We start from the raw sequence: 27883 nt of genomic DNA, 5'->3' as shown, positions 1-27883 counted from the left end.
TACACAGCTAGGATGGGTTAAATGCAGTGTGTATTTCCCTACGGGGATCAATAAAGTATCTCAAAATCAAAATTCAACCTTCACGATCAGTTAACATGCACGTGGTCCCAGGTTGTGGGGAATGACACCTAGAGATGTTCATGTGACACTCCAGCCTCCGACTGTTTATCTTGCGAAAGAGGCAGGGAAACGAGAAATGAAATGGTCATTTATTTTTAGTTAGAAATGCATATCCCTGATACACGAGGCTAATCAATGACAATGCCGCTTGCATCCCCACCGAACATCACATGCTTTGTCAAAAAGCATTATGTCAGATCTTAATTAATAATGATTTTTCCTTCTGGATCCTTGATCAATTACAATGGCTTTTTTGTGAGTTATGGTTAGGTTTGATCCTTGTTTTCCCTGCTCATTTGTTTTTGCATTAATTGATTGTTAACAGTATGATTAATGGAGGCCCTGTGTCACTGAGCACCATATGATAAATACCTCGTAGGATTATTGCACAACGGCCTTTGTATGCAGTGTTGTGAAAGTTGGAGGACATGAGGGATAATGTAAACAGTGTGCATACTTTACAAGCAGCATGTCAGCGGCCGAAACACATTATTTTCACAGTGGTTTCAAAGCCTAATCATTCCTACAAGCTGCAGCTAAATTTCAGATTGAGTAAGTCAGGGCTAGCCAAGTGAGATGGCAAAACTTGTAGATGAATCCAGAATTTATGAAGATAATATTTCAGGCCACATCGGCTCGGGGACGTTAAACTCCGCTCAATCCAGTTCGCTCCGTCCCCCTCCCCCCCAACTGCCCCCTCCTCCCCTCCTCTGCTTATTTTTACAGCCCGCCGTCCAGGAATCCATCAGTCTTTTCATGGCCCATGTTCACACCAGTGTCAACCAGGCGAGTGAAAAATTCCAGCGCAATGAGAAGAGGTACAATTACACCACCCCCAAGAGCTTTCTTCAGCAAATCACCCTGTACAGGAACCTTCTGGGCAAGAGCCAGGCACAGCTCCGCCACAAGATGGACCGTCTCGACAGAGGCCTTCAGAAGCTGCAGACCACTGCTGCTCAGGTGAAAAGGCATCCGTTACGTACGCGGTTATAATATCGAGATTTGGGCTGCGTACAAGGTTGAGGTATGAAGATTAGCAGTGCTCGACATTGAACGAATGTTGACAAGCACTGCAGCTAAATCATATTTTCATTTCTTTGCCACTGAGGAGTATGACATTGATATTTCAGTTCCATTTCTTCTCCGTTTCCTTTATGTAATGCATTTGTCTTATGTGGTTTAAGATTTCTCCAAAATCTTATTGTTTGAATTTTCCATGCATCTATACATCCAAGTATCCATGATCTCACTTTTTTATTTTTTATTTTTTTTAAGGTTGCAAACTTAAAAGCCAAGCTGGCCTCCCAGGAAGCCGAGCTGAACGCCAAAAGCCAGAATACAGAAACACTGATCACAAAGATCGGTCTCCAGACGGAAAGGGTCAGTCGCAAGAGAGAGGCGGCTGATGTGGAGGCTCAGAGGGTGAGACTGGCCGTCACAGTGAAAAAAACACACCGGTCTCCCACAACACATCTTGTCATGTGGCTCACTGTCTTTGTGTATGTAGGTCTTTGTCATTCAGACTGAAGTCTCAACAAAACAGAGGGACTGTGAGATGGACCTCGCCAAGGCAGAGCCGGTGCTGACGGCCGCCACCGCAGCACTAGACACCCTGAATAAGGTGTTACTTTCGGTTTGGCCGCACAATAGACTGGTAGTACCAGTTTAACCCCAGTGTGCTACCCTTTAAAACTGTTGATAACGTGTGTATTACTGCCTTTCGCTGTTAGTCGCAGTCATTAGTCTTCCTTATTGTGTACTGCAAATCCCCCACCATCATTCTGCATGATTCAAACTTAGGAAACAACTTTTCTCCATTTTTGATCACTGTGTTGTTCCAGACGTCATTATTTTCAAGTCCCGTTAGACAGAGCTGGACGCGTTTGCATTTCAGATTTTCTTATTTTCTTGATTCTCCCCCTTCAGGTGAATTTAACCGAGCTGAAGACATTCCCCAACCCTCCAGCGGCGGTGATCAACGTGGTGGCGGCAGTGATGGTTCTGCTCGCTCCCCGCGGCCGCGTGCCCAAAGAGCGGAGCTGGAAGGCGGCACGGGCCTTCATGGGCAAGGTTAAGCTGTCACCACGTCAATGAAATCTGCCTGATAAATGTCAATCTAATCCGCTTGTGGGCCTTGACCCCGGCCCTGCCTAGTACCTCTCCCACGCTTGCAGTACGAGCTGGATGGCTCCATGAATATGCTTGTTTATGAAGGGAGCAACAGTGTGTCTGTCTAGATCCCAGTCCCGAACAGCTTTTAGCCTGCTGTGTGCTTTAATGGATGAGTCTGGCTTTATACATATTTATGTTTACGTGCAAACAACACAGATTTCTATTCAGATTTTTAGCACTGGTATTTATTATATAAGTATCAGTCAATTTTTAGTTAAAAGCAAGTATTCCAAAATCATGCTAAAAAAATAAATTATAACCTAACACTAAAATTAATCCATATAATGCTATTAGTTGTTTTTTTTTTGCAAAGTGATTTATATAATTTTTCAGTCAGCCTACGATGCAGTTATTATCTCAACGTTCGTCTGTATTCCTGTCTGTCAGGTGGACGACTTCCTGCAGGCCCTGGTGTCATACGACAAGGAGCACATTCCCGAGTCCTGTCTCGGCGTGGTGAAACAGGAATACCTGAGGAACCCGCAGTTCCACCCTGACCGTGTCAGGACCAAGTCCACAGCTGCAGCTGGACTGTGTGCCTGGACCATCAACATTGTCAGATACCATGAGGCAAGGCAGCTTTTAGTTAAAGGTTCAAGTTGTTTAAGTTTTTTCATACAAGACATTCAGATTTGTGGAATGCTCAACATGAAGAGTGCAACTAACATAAACATGATGTTGTTAAGTAGATAAACACATTTGAGTGTCTGTGAATCTCCAACAGAGAGAATTTGTGTACCAATGATTATCTAAGCTGCACAGAAGCAAAGGGATGAGAGAGGACGAGTATCTTTCTGTAGAAAAGTGCAAAACGCAAGAACTGACAATTGTGTAAACAGGAAAAAGAAGCTGCATAGAGCAGGCCTCCACAGTATTCATACATTTATTACTTAATCCTTCAGCAGCATCCTTGGATTGACAAGCCCCCCCTCCCAAAAAAAAGTAACACAAATGCATAGAGGAGAATATCAGGCTTTGGATTGCTTTTATGCTCCCTGAGAATTTGTAATTCTGATTAAAATCTTAATTTCATTTGCACATAAAAAATTTAATTTGTTTTTTTATATTTTAGCCATTTTTTGCCTTAATTCAGTTTCATAAGATACTATATCTTGTTTTCTAGGTTTATTGTGAGGTTGCTCCTAAGCGGCAGGCGTTGCTGCAAGCCAATACAGAGCTTGAAACTGCAACAGCCAAACTGGTGGCTGTTCAAAAGAAGTTGGGGGTGAGCAGGACTTTTAATTCCCGAAATAATTCCTTATGAAATCTGAGTTGACTGAATGACTCTTTTAACCCTGTCATGTTTTTCTTGTGTTTGGGTCTGTAGGATCTGGATGCAAATCTCCGGAACCTCACAGCTCAGTTTGAAAGAGCCACGGCTGAGAAAGTCTGCTGTCAGGAGGAGGTGACCCGCACCAACCACACCATTGAGCTGGCCAACCGGCTAGTCAAGGGCTTGGAGGTACATGTGGAGAGAGAGAATTGCTGGGTCTTGCCCCATTGTGGCTAAGCTGGCATTGGGTAAACTGTTATTTGCTTGGAGGTGCGCATGGAGAGGTGCTAGTGACGGAGCTGCATCACTAGTCTGGACTGGAAGTTGTTATGTCCTGGCGAAAAGGCTTGGCAGTTTGTGTGAGTAGCTCGGTCACAAGGAGAGCTATGACTGGTGCAGCAGCATATTGGGGCATTGGGAGATGGGCAGAGAGGGCTGGACCGCAGAGAATGCATGGCTGAACTGGGCAGCTAACCGGCTGAACACTGTCCAAGTGGAGAAAGGACAATAACACTATACTCAAGCTGTCTTGCAGACTGGTTCTGTGTCTTGGTGTGTGTGTGTGTGTGTGTGTGTGTGTGTGTGTATATATATATATATATATATATGTGTGTGTGTGTGTGTGTGTGTGTGTGTATATATACATACACATACATACATATGTGCATACACACACACACATATATATATGTGTGTGTGTGTGTGGGGGGGCTGTTATATGCACTTTTGAATGCATGGTCATCGGCATTAACAATCTATGCGATATACATTTTTTATAAACCTATCTCTAGCGAATTCTTTACTCTCATGATGCAGCATCAAGGCAAAGGTGATGTGGGACGTTACATATTCTTTTGCCTAAAATTTATGTGTTCCTTTCCTCCTTTACGTTCCATAAGCGCTTGTTTGGGCTGAGTTTCTGCAGCCTTTACCTTCGCTAATAAGTGATTAAAGATGGCCATTTCAGTACGCATTTTATAACTTCGACTTTTTTTTTTTACTGCAGAAAATAAATGTGGCTTGCATGGAACAGCTTGGCTTTTAAGCATATCAAGATAAATGTTTTGTCTTTATGGCATTGACCTGGAAGCAATGGTGTTTGGACTAATAAATCAGGCCGTCTATATTTAATCATTAGCTTACCTCAAAGCCTCAACAGCTGTTGGAAATTAACAACGTCTCACCCCAGACTGAGTGATATTACAGGCAATCCATAATGCATTAGAGTAAAATTATAGTGATTTTTAACTGTCTGAGAATTTATTATGCGACATATTCTGGATCCACAGCCCCTTGTAAGGAAATGCCATGCGTGATTTATTGTCGTACGGTTGTCACAGTCACAGTATTGAAGGCCTAAATGAATGCAGAATTGATGCTGAGTGAATCTGTAACCAAACTTTCAAGGCCTGGTTATGGAAATGGCAGATTTATACTTCTTACATCATCTTAGTTTGTTCAGGGAATTGAGTATATCTCAAGTGGTTCAGACACATTTCCTGGCGTATTGGATTCATGTATCATTCATGGTTCTGAACACTTTCGGGTGGGCTATAAGACTTTTCCTATTTCATAGCGTGCTTACCTGTAACGTTAAATTTTAGCCAGTCATCGGTCTATTTACTGGGCCTTTCACAAGCTCTGTGAGCAACCCACGTTGTAAGGTAGGGATCCTGACTTTCTCTGTGCTCGGCAGTCAGAAAAGGAGCGCTGGTCTCGGGCAGTCCTGCAGTATGAAGAGCAGCAGAAGACACTTTGCGGGGACGTCCTCCTCACCGCAGCTTTTGTCTGTTACATGGGCTACTTCACCAGACCGTACCGTCTGGAGCTACTCCATGACACCTGGATCCCCTTCCTCCAGTCTCAGAAGGTACAAATATTGCAGGGCACGTTGTGTTGCGTTTGTATGGATATGCAGAGAGAACGCAGTCCGTCTGCAAAACATTCACAGTTGAAAATCAAGTCAACTTTCATCTGGCAAGTGTTCGGACACATAAAAAAGTGGACTTGGTGGGTTGCTCACATTAGAACACACACACACACACACACACACACACATTGTGAAGGAACACAAACATTTTCAAGAAATTCTAGAAAGTAGTATACAAGAATCCAAGAGAAGAGTCTCTACAAATCAAGGGACAGTAAATCGTGAAGAGAGTAAATTAATTTAGAAAACAAAAAGTATCCCTGCACATGTTGCAGTGCAACATTGAAAACCTAAAATTTATAATCGACAGATAGTGGGTCTCTGCTGTACAGTACTCAGGCATGGTGTTAATTTAAGATAAGCACGTGTTCACATTTATATCAAGTAAAGTCACAGTTATTGTAATTTCAGTCATTCAGGTGCACAAATGAAAAAATGTTTCACACAGGTCACACAGTCTAGTAGAGAGTAGACCGTGACATCACATGTGCAGTAATAGGAGTACAGTAGTGCTGCAATAGACAAATGAGGGAGTATTGATGTTAGTAGGCAGTTTGAAATAAATACATCCTGCTCTTGAACAGTGTAAACCTGTGTACGAGCCGACCCTACACAACTAACAGAGCTCCAACCAGAGCAACATGATCTTTTCTTTCTGTTCCAGGTCTCCATACCCCTGACAGACGGCCTGGACCCGGTCCACCTGCTTACAGATGAAGCCACCGTGGCTGCCTGGCACAACCAGGGCCTGCCAAACGATAGGATGTCCACCGAGAACGCCGCCATCCTGGCCACCAGCGAGCGTTGGCCGCTCATTGTTGATCCGCAGCAGCAGGGCGTCAAGTGGATTCGAAAGTGGTGTGGGCCGGAGCTGAGGGCAGTGCAGCTGGGCCAGAGAGGGTGAGAAGTGGGCTTGCTTTCTGCTGCTGTCACAGGAGCCTGTTTTTCAGTGAGGCAATGAAAAGATGTTTTGTTTTTCTAAATTATCAAATTCTGAATTAATGGTGTTTAATAAGGGTTTTGCAGTAGCAAAACCCTTATTAAACACCAGCTTTTTTTTCAACAGTGGTCATTGTAGAAACGAATTAGTGATAACCTGGGAAAATCTAGCCGTGTTAATTTTCCATATAACAAATATATCATTAAACTCTTGCAGTTCGTTAAGTGATAAGATATTACATTGACATTTTTTTGTTCAAAATTTCACTTTCTTCTTTAGGCTGCAGTCCTTCCATTTACACACACACACACACACACACACACACACACGCACGCACGCACACACGCACACACACACACACACACGCACACACACACACAGGTGGAAAGTCTGATGAAATATTTGCTTTAGTAATCATAATTTTAAAAATGTTTTTTGCAGTGATAACAGTTTGGTGGAAATGTGCTTATTGTGAAAGCTGAAGTCAAGTCAAGTTAATTTTATTTGTATAGGCCGATATCACAAATTATAAATTTGCCTCAGTGGGCTTTACAGCAACACTTAACATTTGTATTACCAAATTCCTTTAGGTATCTGGATGTGATCGAGTGGGCCCTAACTTGTGGTGAGACGGTTCTCATCGAGAATCTGACGGAGAAGATGGATCCAGTGCTGGAACCTCTACTTGGAAGAAACACCATCAAAAGAGGAAGGTCGGTACTAAAGTAGCCACATTACAGTTCATATACTGTCCTATTCATCATTTATGAAATTGTCTCTCCCCTGCATGGTTGCCAAATTCATCTTTACGCGGATGATACTGTTTTATACTGTAGGGCTGATTCTGTTCAACTAGCCATCGAGAAACTGCGACGCTCCTTTCATGCATTGCAACATTCTCTTATTAATCTTAAACTGACACTTAACACAAATATAACAAAATTCATGGTTTTCTCTATATCCAAAAACATAGACGACTGTAATCTGCATATCTTTACTGTCAATGGTTCAAATATTGAACCGGTTATGGAATACAAGTATCTTGGCATCTTTCTCGATGAAAAATTTACATTTAGATACCATATGAGGAACCTTGTTGTCAAATTACAGCAAACGATTGGCTTTTTATACAGGAATAAGACCAGCTTTCCTTTGACTTGTATGAAGAGGATTGTTGAATCAACTTTCCTATCCGTTCTGTATATGCTGCTGCCTCCACACTTAGGCCCTAGGTTCTGCTTACCACTCAGCCCTGAGGTTTATTACTGGTGATAGCTATAATGCTCACCACTGTATCCTAGGGCATTTATGACTGCTGCATTTTAGTAGTCATTGAATACTCCCCAAAAGTAGTTGATTAATTGCGGAAGATATATTGTGGTTTTTTTCACCCAATAACAATGATCAGTTCTCATCAAAAAGGTCTCAGATACAACCAGTAGAGTGTCTTGATGCATGCTCAATAATCCAGGTAAGAAAATCAAAGAAGGTTGAATCAGTTCATCTGGATACAACGTTTACTGACAGATACGTTTCGTCACTCAACTAAGTGACCTCCTCAGTCTACTTCTTCTTTTTTATTTTTTCCAAAATCCCCCCCCTTTCTCTCCCCAATTGTATGCGGCCAATTACCCCACTTTTCTGAGCTTTCCCGGTTGCTGCTTCACCCCCTCTGCCAATCCGAGGGAGGGCCGCAGACTACCACATGTCTCCTCCGATACATGTGGAGTTGCCAGCCAGTTCTTTTCACTTGACAGTGAGGAGTTTCGCCAGGGGGACATAGCGCGTGGGAGGATCACGCTATTCCCCCCAGTTCCCCCCTTCCCCCCCGGACAGGCGCCCCGACTGACGAGAGGAGGCGCTAGTGCAGCGACCAGGACACACACCCACATCCGGCTTCCCACCCGCAGACACGGCCAATTGTGTCTGTAGAGACGCCCGACCAAGTTGGCGGTAAGACCTCCTCAGTCTAAACTGACTACAGGTATCCCCTTGCTTATAAACAATACAGTTGCATAACGACCGAAAGCAACAACCGGTTTCATATACAAATATAGGTGTGACCATTAACTACCATTTCAATGGCCATGTGTACTATTAGAGAATTAGCGAATGTTTGCAATCACAGCATTGTAAGATGGTGACGAAGTTACTTTTAATGTGGGGAAAAACAGATTAGCAGAGCAGCTAGCATCTAACAAGTAATTTTACATTAAAATGTTACAGGTTAAATGATTGAATATGGGTTACTTTCCGATTGAGGATAACGGCATAAAATACAGCTGCATTGTCAGCTGTGGTTTGTTTCCCACATCATAAGAAACGTTATGAGAGGTGAATGAGTCTTGCTGAGCACAATTTAACATATGTGAAATTTAGTGTGGATATTAAACATGGATGAGTGTGTATTTAAAATTGATTAAAGTAAAATTAAAGGCTTTTAGGAGGACACTACATGTTCTCCTCAACACTTATGTTCATATAAAAAAAAAATACGCGTTCTTCTACTACATGTGACCAGAGGGTGTGATCCAGTTATGGGTGCATCACACTGCTCAGCCTCCCTGGGAAAGTCTGCTCTAGGGTGCTGGAAAGGAGGCTCTGACCGATTGTCAAACCTCAGATCCAGGAGGAACAATGTGGATTCCATCCTGGCCGTGGAACAATGGACCAACAATTCAAACCCTTGGATATGGTCATGAGCTTTGGGTAGTGACCGAAAGGGTGAGATTGTGGATACAAGCAGCTGAAATGAGTTTCCTCTGAAGGGTGTCTGGGCTCAGCCTTAGAGATAGGGTGAGGAGTTCAGACTTCTGGAGGGAGCTCGGAGTAGAGCCACTGCTCCTTCGTGTCGAAAGGAGCCAGTTGAGGGGGTTCGGGCATCTGATTAGGATGCCTCCTGGGCGCCTTCCTTTGGAGGTTTTCCGGGCAAGTCCAACTGGGAGGAGACCCCGGGGTAGACCCAGAACTCGCTGGAGGGACTACATGTCCAATCTGGCCTGGTAACGTCCTGGGATCCCCCAGGAGGAGCTGGAGGACGTTGCTGGGGAGAGGGATGTCTGGAGTGCCCCACTTAGCTTGCTGTCACCGTGACCCGACCCTGGATTAGCGGCTGATGATGAGATGAGACGAGACTACGTGTTCTGTTCGTGTTCTCAACAGCTGCCGTCACTAAAGTCACCAGTTAACATGGTCACTCGTTAAACCAAAACACAGGGATAGCGGGAGTCTTTCCTTCTCTAAATACCTTAAATTCTGTTTAACATAGACTAACGTAGAAAATGATGGTTCAAACAAATCTTATCAACCAAAGTTATTTCCAACTTTGGTCATTAGAACACCATCTTAAAAGCTCTGAATAGCCTACTATGATGCACTACGACTACATGCTCAAACAGTTTGAAATACAAAAGCAACTTCAGATATAACTTGTTAAACTACTGTAGCCATCTTGCCAATAAACACGAATGTCCATAGGTTGCATAAATTTTACCCACAGTTCCTCCAGCTGCCCATCTGCTGTAGATGCATTGCCACTGCTTTATTACTGCACAGTGCTAAAACCACAGATGAACGATTGATTAGTCTACAACTATACACAGTGTCGACTAGTGGTTTTGATAGTCGACTATTCTGTGAAACCCCTACTGTATCCTCTTTGATAAGGTCGGTTGGTCTTCTTTGACTGAGAGACGCAATAATCATTGGTATGTGTATATCTATAAAGCCCTGGTTGGAAAGTTACCATCATATGTAAAACCTGTGTTGCACTGGAACCCTGGTCCACTTTTAACTCGCTCCAGTGACTTGCTGGTTCTTCAGGTACCTAGTGCCAGGACTGATCTTGGAAAGACTGCGTTTAGTATTAGTGCAGCAGACTCTGGAATCTTTTGCAACGTGACCTAAAATCGAATACTCTTATACCTCTTAGATGCTTTAGGAATGTACTTAATAACCATCCATTACCTGCCTTTTGGTGTTGATCTGTATGGTTGTATGTCCCATGGTAACTATTTTAACTGAATTTGTCTGTTGACCTTGTTTGTCTGTATTTTCCACGGTGTAATCTTGGCATCACTGTAAATGGGGGTCACCCTCAATGATCTGTCCGGGAATCTTAAATAAAGGTTGAATGAATATTGTCTCATTTGATGTGATCAAGAGAGCAAACGTAAATGGATGAAACGTCAATAAGAATCCCTTGTTCTGAGTCATGGCTCCAGCAAACATCTCAACTAGAGTGAATACTGCCTTTGCTGAAGCTATTTACCATTGTGCACCAAACACACTTTTAAATCAATGTGTGGTTTTTATATCTCTGTTGATACACAAGTCGATATGCCCACAACTTGTCTAAAGGTGTCGGTGGTTTGAGTGCATTTGCCAGATGGTTGAATCTACAGAGCTTTGAATTGCCAGCAAGACGTGACTGAATGCATTATGATTGCTCTCTCTTTAAGATTATAGATGAATTTGTAGTGCGTGATCTGAATCCCCGAGGCTGGTGTATTGATTGGCTTTTCAAAGAGCGGTGATAGATGTATATTTGTGTGCTCATATTCTTTATGTGCAATGAATATTAACCAGTTAAGCACTCAGGGTGAGTCCTGGATTGAGGGCATCTGCTTTTATGTGTTAGGCTTTTTTCTTCCACAGCAAAGTTGGCAAGTAACACACACTAACCTCAATGGCCCCTCGCGATTTTTGCAAATTCATTTTGCAATAGGTCTGCAGTAGGAGAAGCTAGATCTTCTGAAACAGAAAGGTTAATCAATGTTTAAACATCAACATCTCAACTAAATAATTGCATTTTCTCAAACCAGATTATTACAGATTTAAGTTTTTACGTGATGGTTCATATGATAGCACATTGGTCAGGCTGTACTTGGACTCATTCGTGGGCACTTTCATTTCCAGCAGATTCACATACAGTCTCGTTAGTGTGATATGTGGTATTCATAAAGTTCTTCACTAGTTGTGCTGTTGGCGTATGTGTGAGTGTAATTACATCTGGGTCATCAAGAGGTCGTACTAATATAGCTTATGTAGACGGCTGGAAAAACAGCCCAAAATACTGAGGGTAAATTCTCACTCCAGGCAGTGTATAATTTCCGCTTCCAGTGTGGGAAGAGGATGGCACAAATTCACGTTTGCAGCGGCCTCACCCAGTACCAGTGTGGGAAGATGGCAGCTCGAATTCACGTTTGTGGCGGCCTCACCCAGTACCTTCCATGCAGTGTCTTTGTCCACATCTGCGTCTTAAGTTTTGTCTTCATTTGATGGCAGGGAGAGCTGCCGCTGGATCGGCTGGGAGAGCCTGGTCTGCTGCGTCCTGTGGGCCCAGGGACCATGGCCCTGCCCAGAGCTGTGCCCAAAGAGGTAACACCAAGGGCGGTCTGACAGGATGCAGAAGCAAGGCAGGCTGAGCTAACTGCTAGCCCATGCAGACCGTGTTCTTGTAGTTTTGGGATATGTTGGATATGCGTTTTTGTGTTTGTGTTGCACTGCTGTGGGCTGGGGAAAACGATATTTCATTTCATTTCAAGTGTTCCTGATAACGTAAGTTGATGCCCAGTGAAATGCAAGTTTATTGTAGTGAGTCGTGGAAGTTTTGGTGGCACAGTCAGAGAAACATATAGTACATAATGTATGGGCTCCGGCCTGATCACTGCAAGCTAAATTCTGTCTGAGGGACTTTCTTCAAGTCAAATCAAATTCATTTGTATTGCCCAAAATCACAAAGTAGTACTGACCGAAAGCTAACCTTAACCTTCACTCTGTTTCCTGTCTCTCTGCACTGCACCATCAACAAAGGCTAAAACTACAGGATCTACCTTCCCACTGGATCCACAAATTTGCCTACTGGGGAATCTTACAACCATTAATACATCCATTTAAGAAACTTTCCAAAAGGTTTTTAGAAATATCTTTATGCATTGCCAGGAAGTGGATATTAATGACATGGAAGTCTGATTCCCACCTCTGCATAGCTAGCTAGATGGTTTTTGGAAATGAAATAGTGGTATTCCACTCGAAAAGATTTCGTATCCTCTCGGAAATTAATCTTAATGGGAACCACACTGGGTCTACATGGACATCCTTGCCAGCGCCTGTATGAGGTTTGATATAAGAATGTTACCAGAATTGACACACCGTCAGTCGTCCGAGTAATCCAGGATTGTTTACATTGCCTGTCATTATGTTTTATTCATTTATATATTAATTTAGTTTTTCTTTTCTTTCTTTTTCAATTTTAATTGACCACCTACTCCTCTGTGGGGGGAGGGGGGTGGGTGGGTGGGATTTGGAGACATAGTTGTGTGAGTTTATGTGTGTATTTTGTGTATCTTATTAAATCTAAAATCTGAAAATAAAATATTCCATTAAAAAAAAAAAGAGGGTAAAACTGTCCAAAAATGGCCTTACCCCTTCCCTTTAAAGAAAATGACATACCAGTTTTGGTTGCAGCGTCTCGGTCGGTGTTTTCCTCTGTGAGGCACTACAACTGTTTTTTGTGTCAATAGGAAACATGTGGTTCCATTTAATTCACATCAACACAATTGTTATGATTCACAAATTGACTAAATATCTGAATCAGAGGGTTTCAAGCTCTTCCTTCTGGCCTACCTGAAGTAAAGTTTGAGTTACAATGTGCATCAAACAGCAGTTTGATGCACAAAAAGTTTTCAGTCCATCAGAAGCCGGTCAGCACTTCTGTCTTTCACAATACACACCGTTCAAGTCTGGCCTGTGTGATTTTATGACTGATTTCACAATTTAATAATAAAAAAAAATTAAAAAATCCCCATTCTTCAGATTTGACTAAATGTTCAACTTTATATTCTAATTTTATGAAAATGTTATATCAGACAATTTGGTGTTTGCACAGAAGATGAATTTTCATCTATTGAACAAAAATGTAAGTCTTTATTCAGGATTGGGACCCTCCTGGATTACAGATAAGATTATTTAAATTTGGATTAACCATATAATATATATATATAAATATATTCATGTTGTTTTCATGTGATTTAGTACTGCATATGAATTTAACAACACACTTTCCACTGTAACGTGTGTTGTAGGTCTCATCCCGGGCCCCAATATCCTCATTGACGTACCACCAGAGTCACCCGGCGGTAATCTCTGTTCAGTTATTAAGGCATTATTACCATGAACGAGCAACACAACACAGCCAACAGATTTCATAAAATAGATACAAACGTAAGGATAAATAGAAAAATGAAAATACCATATATTGACATCATACATCGACCTGTGCTAAAATGTTTACATCTTCCTCGTTCCTCTGCGTGTGACGATGAATATCGAGCAACGCGCCGCGTGTTCATCGAGCTCCCTCTGAACTCCTGTCCGTTGACTCGTTACAATTCATCACAGCAAATCTGATTATAAGTTTATCCCTTGTAGATGACCCACACACTTGTTTCTGTCCGTGATTAATCCAACCTGCTGGGGCGGCCATGATAGATCTGGTGGGGCTCCGCAGCTGAAGTTCATTAATAATTGGAATGTTGTAGAGTGTGAAGTAATGAATACTAATTATTCCTTTCATGGCTGACGGAAGACTACAAGCCAATCCATCAGCGGGGGACTTTAATTTGGTGGAGTAATGGTTCTATCAATAGTACATTAATTCTGGCTTGTGAAGATATAGAGTTGAACCAGACCTGGGCCATGAGGAACCTTTGCTGTGAAACTGGGGCCTTGCCTGACATCCGAGGGGTAATTAGAGGAAAATGAAAAGCCACCGAATTCGTCAAGCCACCGCTAATTTAATTGAAATGCAGGAAAAGATAAATATTGGCCGCTGCGGTGATAATCATTCATATTTATTCAAGATTATTTGTCTGTATGTGACATTACCAGCCAAAGTATTTTTCCCCTGTCTTCCTTGGTTTAAAAGTGACTGTGAGTGAGAAAGTATGGAGTGGATTCTGGTTTAAAGATGCATGAGGTTAGCACTTATATGACTGCAGAGCTCAATAGGGTCTCAAATAATATCCCTCGCTATCATCACAGTCATGCTTTATGTGCAAAAGATGAGACTTTTATTTGGGTCAATAACTTTCTAATTGATTTTGAGATCACCATCACTGTCTTGGTATTATTGAGTATCATATTCATCTCTATCGTCACTCATTTCACATCACCGAACCTTTACCGCACTAGTTCTATGAATAGATATGTATTTCACATTTGGAACAACTACTGTTCAGAATAAAACACTGTTTAGTTTGTAATTTATTGTAATGTAATCTACCCCCAGCCTAATTAATCCAGTGCTCAAATACTACTACTAATACTACTACTACTACTTTTGGCTGCTCCCGTTAGGGGTTGCCACAGCGGATCATCCGTTTCCATCTCTTCCTGTCCTCTGCATCTTCCTCCGTCACACCAGCCACCTGCATGTCCTCCCTCACCACATCCATCCATAAATCTCCTCTTTGGCCTTCCTCTTCCCTGGCAGCTCCATATTCAGCATCCTTCTCCCAATATACCCAGTGCTCAAATACACAGGGGCAAATTTAGCTGTTTTCCTTCTTCTTAATTCAAATCTTGTGTAATATAAAGTAATGCAATTGATATATCTAATTAATACAATGCAGTTATAAACAAAGGCAAATTTACTGTCCACTTTTCTCAGGGAGAGGGAGTCTAGTGTTTCAGGTGATAGAATCATCAGTCCATTTACTTTAATTAGTCATCAGTAAATGATCTCAAATAATCATAATAATAAATGATGATGATTATGATAACAATAACAATAATAATTTTTGTTTTTTTTTGTTTTAGGGTGACCCTACCCTAAAATGTAATATCAGAAGACATAGTGGTAAATGACTTGTAGATAACGTGAAATTAAAGGTACAATAAAGGAAAAAGTCAGGAAATGAAAATCACTGAGTTTTTTCTTTCTGATTCAGGTACATTTGTATCGGGGATAAGGAATGTGAATACAACGCCAACTTCCGGCTCATTCTTCACACCAAGATGGCCAATCCCCATTTCCCGCCGGAGCTCCAGGCCCAGACCGCCCTCATAAACTTCACAGTGACTCCTGTGGGCCTGGAGGAGCAACTGCTGGGACAGGTGGTGACCAGGGAGAGGCCTGATCTGGAGGCCCTCAAGGTAAGCCACCACCTCCAGATATCCCTCGATGTCTGCGGCCTTCAGCTCTTTCTTCCAAGCAAAATGAATGGGTCATTTGTAGGTTTCTCATTGAGCCCTCTTTCAAGCAGCAATAATCAGGGAAAAAAACCCCAATGATTATCAATATATATTGGCAAATTAAAAAAAAAAAGTAGACCAGCAGAGAAACCTATTAAAACTGGCTGTAATAATGATAATAGTAACCCACTGATTTAGGAGGCATGCAGGGAGGTGGCAGAACATAATATCGCCGCCGTGTGGTCATCAAATAAATTGCATTACCTAAACAAATAAGAAAAACAGGGCTTCAGCAATTACGTTTTATTGTAATTTTGGTATATTGATTTAACGATACGCCAATTGATTTTCAATATCGATATTTGATGGCATCCCTAATTATTTGTTAAAATCTCAAAGTCTGTATACACAAGCTTAAAAGTTTTTTGTCACGTGATATAGATTGGTCATTGAACCTTCACTTCGTAAAATTTGAAGCATTCGTCTTGTATAAAAAGGCGAGAAGAAAGCACCATTCTTACATTAGCCTGTGCTTTTGCTCACAACAATGGTATCTAAATACTAATGGTATTTAAGTGTCTAAATTTGTGAACATTATCCCTTAGAACAAAAGACACAAAGCTCCTGAGCGTGTGTTGATCACAGATCTTATTTCAGTTGGTTAACCAAAACCCCATTCATTTTCATCCCCCAACCACCCTATTAGATGTTATTCAGCCGGGCAGCATGGAGTATGAGTGTGTGGGTTTCCTGTCATGGCTCCCGTTTACCTCCACAGTCAAAACGCTTTGTGTATTCAGTGAATTGGGAACTCTTATTTTACCTGAAAGTATAAATGGTGTGTGTATGTGTGTGTGTGTGATTGTGTTGGCCCTCTGTCAGTCTGTCCAGGGTTCTCCTTGCCTTTATCCAGATAAGTATAGACAAGGAACTAGTCATTTTTTCAGTAATATACACTCACCGGCCACTTTATTAGGCACACCTGTCCAACTGCTCGTTAACGCATATTTCTAATCAGCCAATCACATGGCAGCAACTCAATGCATTTATGCATGTAGACATGGTCAAGACGATCTGCTGCAGTTCAAACCGAGCATCAGAATGGGGAAGAAAGGTGATTTAAGTGACTATGAACGTGACATGGTTGTTGGTGCCAGACGGGCTGGTCTGAGTATTTCAGAAACTGCTGATCTACTGGGATTTTCACGCACAACCATCTCTAGGGTTTACAGAGAATGGTCCGAAAAAGAGAAAATATCCAGTGAGCAGCAGTTCTGTGGGCAAAAATGCCTTGTTGATGCCAGAGGTCAGAGGAGAATGGCCAGACTGGTTGGAGCTGATAGAAAGGCAACAGTAACTCAAATAACCACTCATTACAACCGAGGTATGCAGAAGAGCATCTCTGAACGCACAACACGTCGAACCTTGAGGCAGATGGGCTACAGCAGCAGAAGACCACACCGGGTGCCACTCCTGTCAGCTAAGAACAGGAAACTGAGGCTACAATTCACACAGGCTCACCAAAATTGGACAACAGAAGATTGGAAAAACGTTGCCTGGTCTGATGAGTCTCGATTTCTGCTGCGACATTCGGATGGTAGGGTCAGAAATTGGCGTCAACAACATGAAAGCATGGATCCATCCTGCCTTGTATCAACGGTTCAGGCTGGTGGTGGTGGTGTAATGGTGTGGGGGATATTTTCTTGGCACACTTTGGGCCCCTTAGTACCAATTGAGCATCGTGTCAACGCCACAGCCTACCTGAGTATTGTTGCTGACCATGTCCATCCCTTTATGACCACAGTGTTCCCATCTTCTGATAGCTACTTCCAGCAGGATAATGTGCCATGTCATAAAGCTCGAATCATCTCAGACTGGTTTCTTGAACATGACAATGAGTTCACTGTACTCAAATGGCCTCCACAGTCACCAGATCTCAATCCAATAGAGCACCTTTGGGATGTGGTGGACCGGGAGATTTGCATCATGGATGTGCAGCCGACAAATCTGCAGCAACTGCGTGATGCTATCATGTCAATATGGACCAAACTCTCTGAGGAATGTTTCCAGTACCTTGTTGAATCTATGCCACGAAGGATTAAGGCAGTTCTGAAGGCAAAAGGGGGTCCAACCCGGTACTAGCAAGGTGTACCTAATAAAGTGGCCAGTGAGTGTATATACATGACTGTGATAGTTTTACGTTCCATTAGCGATGCACAATTATGACTAAAATAATATCCACAATTATGTTGCTGAATATTGTGGTCATGATTATTTATCACCATTATTCATTCATTAGGGAACAGAATGGTTTTATGGAGCATTTTAAATCAACGGAAAACTGACTTTACATTCATAATTATTTTATAAACCTATAAAATAATAAAAGTTCAAATGAGCAAATCTTCAAATCAAAATAATGTTTTTTTTCACACCAGAGCAAGCCAAACCCAGCGGGAATAATTGCCCCTGGGCGACGTTCAATTAACTGTGGAAGCTAATGTCGACATTGTAAATAATATGCGATTAATTAATTGAGCCCAGCATGTCACGTAGTTTTACCATTACGTACAGTAAAAATATTTGAGTGGGGGCATCTGGGTATCATGGTGGTCTATTCCGTTGCCTACCAACACGGGGATCGCCGGTTTGAGTCCCTGTGTTACCTCCGGCTTGGTCAGGCGTCCCCACAGACACAATTGGCCGTGTCTGCCGGTGGGAAGCCGGATGTGGGTATGTGTCCTGGTCGCTACACTAGCGCCTCCTCTGATCGGTTGGGGCGCCTGTTCAGGGGGGAGGGGGAACTGGGAGCTATAGCGTGATCCTCCCATGCACTACATCCCCCTGGCGAAACTCCTCACTGTCAGGTGAAAAGAAGTGGCTGGTGACTCCACATGTATCAGAGGAGGCATGTGGTAGTCTGCAGCCCTCCCCAGATCGGCAGAGAGGGTGGAGCAGCGACCAAGACGGTTTGGAAGAGTGGGCTAATTGGACGGGTACAATTGGGGTGAAAAAGGGGGGGAAATCCTCCCCCCAAATTGTTTTTATATTTGGGTGATTTTACAAGACTCATTAGTCCATCATAAAGATTTATTCATTTACTATTTTATTTACACAAGTTGGAGCTCACGAAACAGCAGAACCACTTCAAGATCGAGCTCAAGAGTTTGGAGGATGAACTGCTGAGTCGCCTCTCTGCAGCTGAGGGAAACTTCCTGGGCGACATTTCCCTGGTGGAACAACTTGAGGGCACCAAAACCACAGCGGCTCATATTCATCGCAAGGTGAGGTATATTACACCCGTTGTTCTCAGTCTGGTTCTCGGTGAACCCGGTACTGCTGGTTTTCTACTCTAGCAGGTTGTTGAGGTGAATCTACCTGGTAGAATAGAAAACCCGTAGTACTGGGGTTCCCAGAGGACTTGACTGGGGGCTGCTGTTTGAGACCAAAGAGTCCGTCTTTAATTCTCTGACCGTAGATCAGTTTTTCTTTTCAAAGTGTCACTCAAGTATTTATCTGTTTTGTTTTGGGGTTCTTTTCTTAACGTCACACAACAGCGAGAGCCTCATTTTATTGCATTAGCCACAAATGACGTGTTGTTAAGAACATGTGTAATGGGGATGATTTGGAGCATGACTGAGGGCGTAATCGCTCATTTTGGCGTGATCTGAACACACACAGGTGGTGGAGGCCATTGAGAACGAGACAGAGATCAACGAGGCTCGGGATCTTTACCGCCCCGCAGCTGAGAGAGCGTCACTCCTCTACTTCATCATCGATGATCTCAGCAAGATTAACCCCATCTACCAGTTTTCCCTCAAGGTGAAAAACCTCTTCTCTCAGAGAACTCACGTCATCGTGTCCAATGTTTCAATCCATGTTGCATTTTATTAAAAGTTGCATTTTGTGTCATGTTTCCTAAGTGCAGAAGATTATTAAAAAATAGAATTATTTAAAAAGCAGCACTATTGTGCCATTGTTCTGGATGCACTTGTTTTCTAGACCTTCACCGCGGTGTTTAACAAAGCCATGAAGCGAGCAGAGTGGGACGAGGATGTGAGGGCCAGAGTGCTCCTCCTCATGGAGGCCATCACTTACTCAGTATTCTTGTACGTCAGCCAGGGCCTGTTTGAGAGAGACAAGTTAACCTTCTTGTCACACATTGCCTTCCAGGTAAGGGGCCTGGGGCCGCCTCAAAGGTGGGGCCTTCTGTCACGCTCATCAATCAAAGTACTTTTCTGCCCCTGCATTAACTTCAATTAAAAGCAGTCAGCGGGACCATACGCTGCTATTGATTTACTCTCACACCTGGCTTCATGACTGCCGTCGGGGCACTTGGTTCTGACAGGGGGGTGGGTTCTGATGGCATAATGCAATTATCCGTCATTGTGCCAACTGTTTTCATCTTAGAAGTTGTGGGGCTCTGCTGTAGCTGGGCCTGTTTTCACATTCAGAGACACTCTTTTCAGCAGGATGCTCAGGTTGATGAAGCCGAATTGCATTTTTTTTTCTCAGTCATGATGAGAGTGCAAAATGTTTTGAAAAAAAAAAAAGGATTGATACGACATGACAAGTTCTGGTCTTATCCTTGTAAATTGCTTGATGCTCATGCCCCCTTCACTCCTCAGATTCTCCTGAAACAGGACTTGATTGATGCTCAGGAACTCACCTTCTTGCTGCATTTTCCTGTGGAGCCTTGCAAAGTTTGCCCCATGCCCTTCCTCTCTCCACAAGCTTGGGGGGCCATTAAGGTACAGTCACAAGAGAATCCATAAATGAGAGCGACTAGATTTAACCTTTTCAGCTTTTCAATTGTTTTTGCGTTGCTACTTACTGTACCATCAGGTCATCACATTTCCAGAAGCTAGCAAGGAACTTACCCTGTCTGTTATCTGGAACTAGACAATTTCTGGGTCGGAGCATTTCAGTGGACTGGACCGAGACGTGGAGAGCTCACCCAAACACTGGAGGAAACTAATTGAATCGAAGTGCCCTGAAATCGAGAGGCTTCCCCAGGACTGGAAGAATACGAGCTCTCTGCAAAAGCTTATCATCCTGAGAGCTGTCCGCCCGGATCGCATGGCCTATGCACTTAGGCAAGTCATCGGGTCATGTCAAGTTTATTGTCATTTCAGTCATACAAGTTTACAAATGAGAAGGAGTGTGTTCCTCATTTTTACCGGTTGTAACAGTTTACATGTAGTAGAACAGTAGACCTTGGCATCATATCAGTGCGACATTAAAAATACAATAGTATTATAGTAATTCAACAGAAGTCACAGAAGCAGTGCAATAGTCATCACATAACATTATGACAACAGGACTTAAAGACTAAAAGGGCAACAAGACAAGGACAGTGCATTGAATTCTAGTCTCTTAAGTGATGTGTATGTTCAAGTATGAATCCCAGTTAAGATTCAGGTCCATGCAAGTATTAACTGCAGGACTGTGCAATGGCAGTAAAGTGCAGGTATGAGAAGGTTCACCTATGAAAAGTTCTCGTGGTAGTGGATCCTTTTCAGTCTTGAAGTGTTGATACATAGAAAACATGTTAACCGCTCCATTCATTCTCCGTTTAAAAAAATAAAAAAGGCCAGCAAGGTGGCCCAGTGGTTAGCGCTGTCGCCTCACAGCAAGAAGGTCCTGGGTTCGAACCCCGGGGTAGTCCAACCTTGGGGGGGGTCGTCCCAGGTCATCCTCTCTGTGGAGTTTGCATGTTCTCCCCGTGTCTGTGGTGGGTTTTCTCCGGGTCCTCCGGTTTCCCCCACCATCAAAAGAAACATGCATGTTAGGGTTTATACTCCTGTCTGTGCCCCTGACCAAGGCAATGGGAAAAGAACTGGAGTTGGTCCCCAGGCGCAGCATGAAGGCGGCAGTCCGCTGCTCCCAGCTACACAGGTCACAGCTGGGATGGGTTAATTTGCAGTAAATGAATGTCTCCAAGGGGCCTAATAAAGGAAACTTAACTTAATTAATTCACTGATCACCAAGACTCTGTATATTTCTGCTTGGCAGGAACTTTGTGGAAGAGAGCATGGGGGCGAGATATGTGGAGGCTGCAGGGTTGGAATTAGAGAAGTCGTTTGAAGACAGTGGGCCTTCGACACCCATGTTCTTCATACTCTCACCTGGAGTAGACCCCCTAAAAGATGTTGAGAAACTAGGTACTGTGTTGCACCTGTCAGGAATGCCTACTATCTCTCCTCGGGAGTCATGTTTAACTTGGAGGGCAGCATGATGGCTTGGTGGTTAGTACTTGGTTTTGATCCCTGCCCCTCAAAGGCTGAAGGTTCTCATGTATTTATAGCATTTTGCAATGTAACATCATTATATGTGGTGTCATTTGCTAATAATTTTCTCATATTCTCATATTTGCATATTCATATAATTCTAGTGTGGGTGGCATGTTGGCTTAGTGGTTTAGGACTGTTTTCTCACAATATGGAGAATCCTGGCTTTGTTTCAAACCCTTCTGTGTAGAGTTCATATGTTTTCTGTTTGCACTGGTATCCTCCTGAAGTCAAAAGACATGCATGTCAGGTGAATTGGAGACTAAAATATTCCCATATTATTGTATGAGTGTATCTGTGGGCCATGTCATGGGCGTCTCCGTGTCTTCAGCCCAGTGCCTGCTGGAATAGGCTCCAGCCCCCATGACTCTGAGTTAAATGAAATGGGTATTGAGAATGAATGAATTTTTTTCCTAAGTGGTCTTTTATCTGTTTCAGGGCTGAGGATGAGCTTCTCCATTGACCAAGGCACAATGCACAACGTGTCCCTCGGCCAGGGGCAAGAGGAGACAGCCAAGAGGCTTTTGAGGAGCGCCTCTCAGCTTGGACACTGGGTATTTCTGCAGGTAGGAGGTGTCACCCACAGTGTCTGGGTAACAACAGCAAAACCAGGCTGTTGCTCCAACCAGCCTATAAATCACCCGAGTTAATTATCTCACCACCTGAGCCAGGGAAACGAATCCAGTTCGGTTCAGTGTTTGGCCAAATGAGCTACACAAATACATACCTGTGGCCACTCAAAAAGGCTATGGTTTTTGTAATGACACACTTAAATCTTTTTATGTTTCTAACCAAAGCTCCCAAAATTGAACACAAATATTTTGTTTGTACCATTCAGAAATACACAACTTGAGTCCATTGTATTTTTTTTTTTGGGTCAGAACATTCATCTGGTAGCTCGCTGGCTTCCCTCTCTGGAGCTTCTTCTGGAGATGACTGCGGTGGACAGTCATCCAAACTTCCGGGTGTTCATCAGTGGCGAACCGGCACCAAACCCAAACCAGCATTTTATTCCCAGAGGCATACTGGAGAATTCCATTAAAATCACCAACGAGCCCCCTGCTGGCATGAATGCCAGTCTGCACGCAGCCCTCGACAACTTCAGTCAGGCATGAGTGCAAAAAAAAGAAAAAAGAATCAGGACTTAGTTTGTGATGTTATTTTGCATCTTTAACTGAACAGTTGGGTGGGTTGTGGCTTAGTGGGTTCATGCCTCCCAGCAAAGGGTCCTGGGTTTGATCCCAGTCCTCCTTCGGGAAGTTTCTTGCAAGTCCAAAGTCAAGTGAAATGGAGGTTGTACATTGCCAATAGATATCTGCGCAGGTGTAAATGACTGTATGTTTGTGTGTTGTCTCCATGATTGACTGGTCAGTTATTCAGGGTGTCTCTGTACCTTCTGCCCTATGCATTGTGGGAAAGGCTCCAGCCCCTGCAGCGTTGAATTGTATTTAGTTATTGAAAATGAATTAATAATTTAGAGAGAGTGTGTGTGTGTGTGTGTGTGTGTGTGACATGCATGATGTTAATACTTTCTCAACTAATTTCTCTCTCTTCTAAGGACACCCTCGAGATGTGTTCAAGGGAGCAGGAGTTCAATGCTGTCTTCTTCTCCCTGTGTTATTTTCATGCCTGTGTCACTGAACGCCGTAAGTTTGGTCCCCAGGGCTGGAACTGCAGCTATCCCTTCAACACTGGAGACCTCACCATCTCTGTCAATGTCTTGTACAACTACTTGGAGGCCAACTCCAAGGTATTTCCACTGTCACTGGATTTTGTTTTTATACCAGCATGGTGGATAAGTTGTTAGTGCAATTACCTCCACAGCAGGAGGGTCCTGGGTTTGATCCCAGCCCGTCTGTGTGGAGTTTGCAAGTTCTGTCACCCTGTGCCTGCACCAAAAGCATTATGCATGCCAATGATCATTTTGGAAGCTAGCTGCTCGCGGCCAGCCTTCTAGCAGTCGTTGCCAGAGGGGTGGGTCGTTCAAGCTGTGCAGGACACATGAAGTTTAGTTGTTCCCAGTAGCCTTTCACATCAAGTATGTAGTTGAGATGTTACAGCAGGAAGAAATACCCGTCTACAATTGGATGCCGAGTCGGCGCATCGTTGCTCTGGGCGCTGACGTCACGCCGCTCGCCGCTGCCATCATGACGGCTGTTCCTTGTTGCCAGCTCTCATTTAAAATGAGTGGATGCTTTTGTCACTCAAGACGCTTTTGGTGTGAGTGAAGAGTATTTGTTTGGGTTTCCTCTCACAGTCCAATGACATACCGTGCAAGGTGTCCATAGGTATGAATGGTATGTGAGTGACTGTGTGTGCATGGGCCCTGTGATGGCAGTCCTATCCGGTCTCACTGAATTAGATGAGGTGAGTATAGACTATAAATACTGTTGTTGTTGGTAGTATTAGTACTGTTGTCGAATCAAGGCACATTGATCATTGTTTAATTTGGCAGTGTGTTGATTATTGCCATGGCAGTAAATCTATATGACAGCAGCGATGGCGGTAACCGTGGCGGTGGTGTCAGCCAGTCGTTCTGAATTATCCTCCAGTGCATCCAGTTACATAGAGAAATCTTTTGTTCCATTATTAAGTGTGGAAAAATATTAATTCCTATCATTTTTCTTTCCACTTTTCTACTCTAATAACTACAAACACCCCAAACGTATAATTTAGCTTTATTTCGGTAAGACAAAAAAATCCATTCTTGTGGCGCTGCACCCCTCAGGACTCGTAATGCGCTCCTTTTAGCACCCCTATTACTCCGGTCACAACCAATTATGTCTCGTGGGTATTCTGCCCTCCAAAAAAACGAATGTCCTTCATTATGTTAACCAAACACTAACCTGTATGTGCGTATACAGAGAATTCATTAGGAAGGCAATGAAGCGTCATCCTAAATGTAATTACACGCAGCCACTGTGACAGTTCACAACGCTGCATAAGTGATCACTGCAATTAAAGCCGATGAGGGAGGCAATTTGCAAAACAATACAGGTACAAATGATTGTGAACCTCCAGCTTTTGTAATTTGTTATGAATCACGGGCTCTTTTCTTCCTCCTTCACCCCCCTTGAGGGTCCCGATCTCCCACTGTGTCAGACTCTTCTGTCACACGTTAGATCAGTGTTTGTAAAGGAACGGTTTTTTTTTTCCTTCAAATTTCCCAACCGCTGTCGTCATCGTAAAACTTGAGGCGATTGCGTCATCTTAAGTTTCAGAGGGGGAAAAGTAGTTTGATGCTTCGGATGTGCTGAAAAGAGAAGCGGATATAGAATAATATAAATCTGAAATACTGGTATCCTGAGAATAATTTTCAAGTCTTTACATAAGAAGGCGTGCCAGCCAGATAATCTCTAGGGAGCGTATTATTTTGCAGACGTGTGCGTGTTAATTTAAGGTTGTTGTACTTCCTGCAGGTTCCTTGGGAGGATTTGTGGTTCCTTTTTGGAGAGATTATGTATGGAGGGCACATCACTGATGACTGGGACAGGAGACTTTGTCGAACCTACCTGCTAGAATATATGCAGCCGAGAATGGTAGGTCAAAGTTCATGTTGGCATGTTACCTAAATACACGTTTGATTAAAACAGCCGCTGTGGGTTTGATTTTAAATGGGTTAATGGGCACGCTATATAAGATTTTAAAAAGTCCCCACGGGATAGGCTCCAGCATCCCCACGACCCTGAGTGAGGATCAGCGGTTTAGATAATGAATGAACAAGGCTCAGCGTTGTCGGTTTTTACTGATTTTCACTGAAAAATACCCAGATTTTTAAACTGATTTTCACACGTTTTCAAAAGTTGTTCCTGTTTGTGTGAGGTTATGTAACAGTGTCCTCTTGTGGTGAAATTCGGCATGCTGGATGGCTTTGAAAAATAAAAACCGAAAGCACTGAGCCTTGTGAATGAATGAATATAATCACTTTATTTTATTCTATTTAAGACTATTAGACGCAAATTCATGTTTTAATTTTTTGGAAAAGTTTATCGGATAGAAATAATAAGGAAAATGCCAAAATCCCCAAAGATGTGAGATTACTGAATATCGTTCGAAAGCTTTGGAAATTTAGAAACCACATTACTGAGTTTATGTCACTGTCATCGCCGACTGTTCATCTGTCCTACAGAAGTTATGATGACATATTAACCAAACAGTTATAAACTAGTTCAGTGTTATTTTAAATCGTTCTAGTGAAGTTTGTTTGTATAGCCCAAATTCACAGGGTGGTCTCGGAGGACTTTACAATCAGTACAGTATACAGCAGTGAATGGCAGTGTACGACACAGGACGTTCTGCAGCTAAAGCCTTCCATAATGTTCCCGTCTTGTAAACTAACACATACCACTGGCTCATGAAGAGCACTTTGCTATACGGGATTGTGAGGTGATTATTTGTCTGGTGTTTTGCCGGTGAGTGTTTACGTGGCGGCAGCGGCTGCATTTGGAATTCTCGTCTTCCTCTCACACAGTTGTGTGATTACACCTGAGCCGATTCACCATTACTGGTAAGCCACACGGCTGCGCTCTCCCCCAGATCGCCATTACGCCCACAGACAATCAGCCATCAATCACTGTGTTTGGCTGTATGCACAGCAGCATTTGTCTCAGCCGCGTGCTGTTGTCCGTCATACTGATTACCACCCAAACACATGTGCTGAAACACACCAGTTAAGACCGAACTTCACTTGAAGATTTTTTTTTTCTCTTCTAATTCTTTTCGTTTTCTTTTAGATTGGGAAATTGAACATAAAATGCTGGTACCAAACTTTTTATTTGCAGCACATAGATAGCCTTTCTCATGATGAGGTACTTGGAATTAGTTGTATTTGCTGTCTCTGCATTAGGCAGTCTAGATGTATTTCCATCCATCCATCCATCCATTATCCAAGCCGCTTATCCCAATTGGGGTTGCGGGGATGCTGGAGCCTATCCCAGCAGTCATTGGGTGGCAGGCAGGGAGACACCCTGGACAGGCCACCAGGCCATCATAGGGCTGACACACTAACACCTAGGGACAATTTAGTATGGCCGATTCACCTGACCCACATGTCTATATGTCCCCTTGTCTGCGTGGGTTTCCTGCGGGTGCTCCGGTTTCCTCCTACAGTCTAAAGACATTTCCATAGTATCCAAAAAACACAAGTGATATATTAATGGTAAAAAAATGTTTGGGACAGCTCACTAAATTATCATTATATACGCAGGGTATATCAAGCAACTGGTTTAGTTTAAGTGCAAAGTTTCCGCTTTTGCTCAACTGTAGCTACGTTGGAAATCACTGGAAGAACTTTGGCCCTTAAACAGCTGAAAAGACAAGCATTTATAAAACATAACTAGCATCCTTCACATCTTACCGGAAGTTTGTAACTCTTCTCATTTCGGTGACACCTGTGTCAATGTGTCGTCTTACAGTTTGAAGGGGAGTTATATCTGTGTCCCGACTTTCCGGTCCCTCCGTTCATGGATTACGGTGGTTACCACAGTTATGTGGATGACCACCTCCCTCCCGAGAACCCTGCCCTGTACGGCCTGCATGCTAACGCCGAGCTGGGCTTCCTCACTGTCGCCTCTGATGACCTCTTCAGGTCCCTGCTGGACCTGCAGCCCCACAGCGCCTCCAGGGGAGAGAGGGCATCCTGCAGCACAGAGGAGAAGGTACACGAGGCTGAAACAGGCCAGCTACAGCACTTAATGTTTTCAAACAGCCAAAAAAAATGTTACCCTTTCAGCCTTGCCTTGACAGTTTTGATTTTGGTGCTGTATCAATTCTTTTAATATCATTGTGATTATTGTGATGATATACTATCATTTCATAATGAAAATTATTATTCTCATTTTCTATTTTTATTTGTTTTAAAGCCATTTTTGTTTTGTTTTTGTTTTTTTTTACTGTGGCCTGACCCCCACATTCACACATAGATACATTCAGACGTCCCATCATCCCTCACCTCGATTCAGGGT

The 27883-nt window shown here is 43.1% G+C and overlaps 1 protein-coding gene across 1 annotated transcript in view; it reads left to right on the top strand.

Moving 5' to 3' along the window:
- The window catches only part of LOC130118574 (dynein axonemal heavy chain 11), an 87945-nt gene that overhangs the window by 53681 nt on the left and 6381 nt on the right, over positions 1-27883 (top strand). The window contains exons 56-77 of the mRNA XM_056287015.1: positions 847-1080; positions 1396-1542; positions 1628-1741; positions 2047-2190; positions 2680-2862; positions 3416-3517; positions 3620-3754; positions 5262-5435; positions 6160-6395; positions 7026-7148; positions 15387-15591; positions 18750-18914; positions 19312-19452; positions 19633-19803; positions 20259-20381; positions 20533-20726; positions 21646-21794; positions 22359-22486; positions 22802-23029; positions 23479-23670; positions 25340-25459; positions 27335-27577. Coding sequence (XP_056142990.1) covers positions 847-1080; positions 1396-1542; positions 1628-1741; positions 2047-2190; positions 2680-2862; positions 3416-3517; positions 3620-3754; positions 5262-5435; positions 6160-6395; positions 7026-7148; positions 15387-15591; positions 18750-18914; positions 19312-19452; positions 19633-19803; positions 20259-20381; positions 20533-20726; positions 21646-21794; positions 22359-22486; positions 22802-23029; positions 23479-23670; positions 25340-25459; positions 27335-27577 — 3651 coding nt within the window. The remainder of the gene's footprint in view (positions 1-846; positions 1081-1395; positions 1543-1627; positions 1742-2046; positions 2191-2679; positions 2863-3415; positions 3518-3619; positions 3755-5261; positions 5436-6159; positions 6396-7025; positions 7149-15386; positions 15592-18749; positions 18915-19311; positions 19453-19632; positions 19804-20258; positions 20382-20532; positions 20727-21645; positions 21795-22358; positions 22487-22801; positions 23030-23478; positions 23671-25339; positions 25460-27334; positions 27578-27883) is intronic.

Source organism: Lampris incognitus, chromosome 9 (genome assembly GCF_029633865.1).
Source record: "Lampris incognitus isolate fLamInc1 chromosome 9, fLamInc1.hap2, whole genome shotgun sequence".
In the NCBI taxonomy this organism is placed as follows: Eukaryota; Metazoa; Chordata; class Actinopteri; order Lampriformes; family Lampridae; genus Lampris; species Lampris incognitus.
This window is presented reverse-complemented; position numbering and strand designations above follow the sequence as displayed.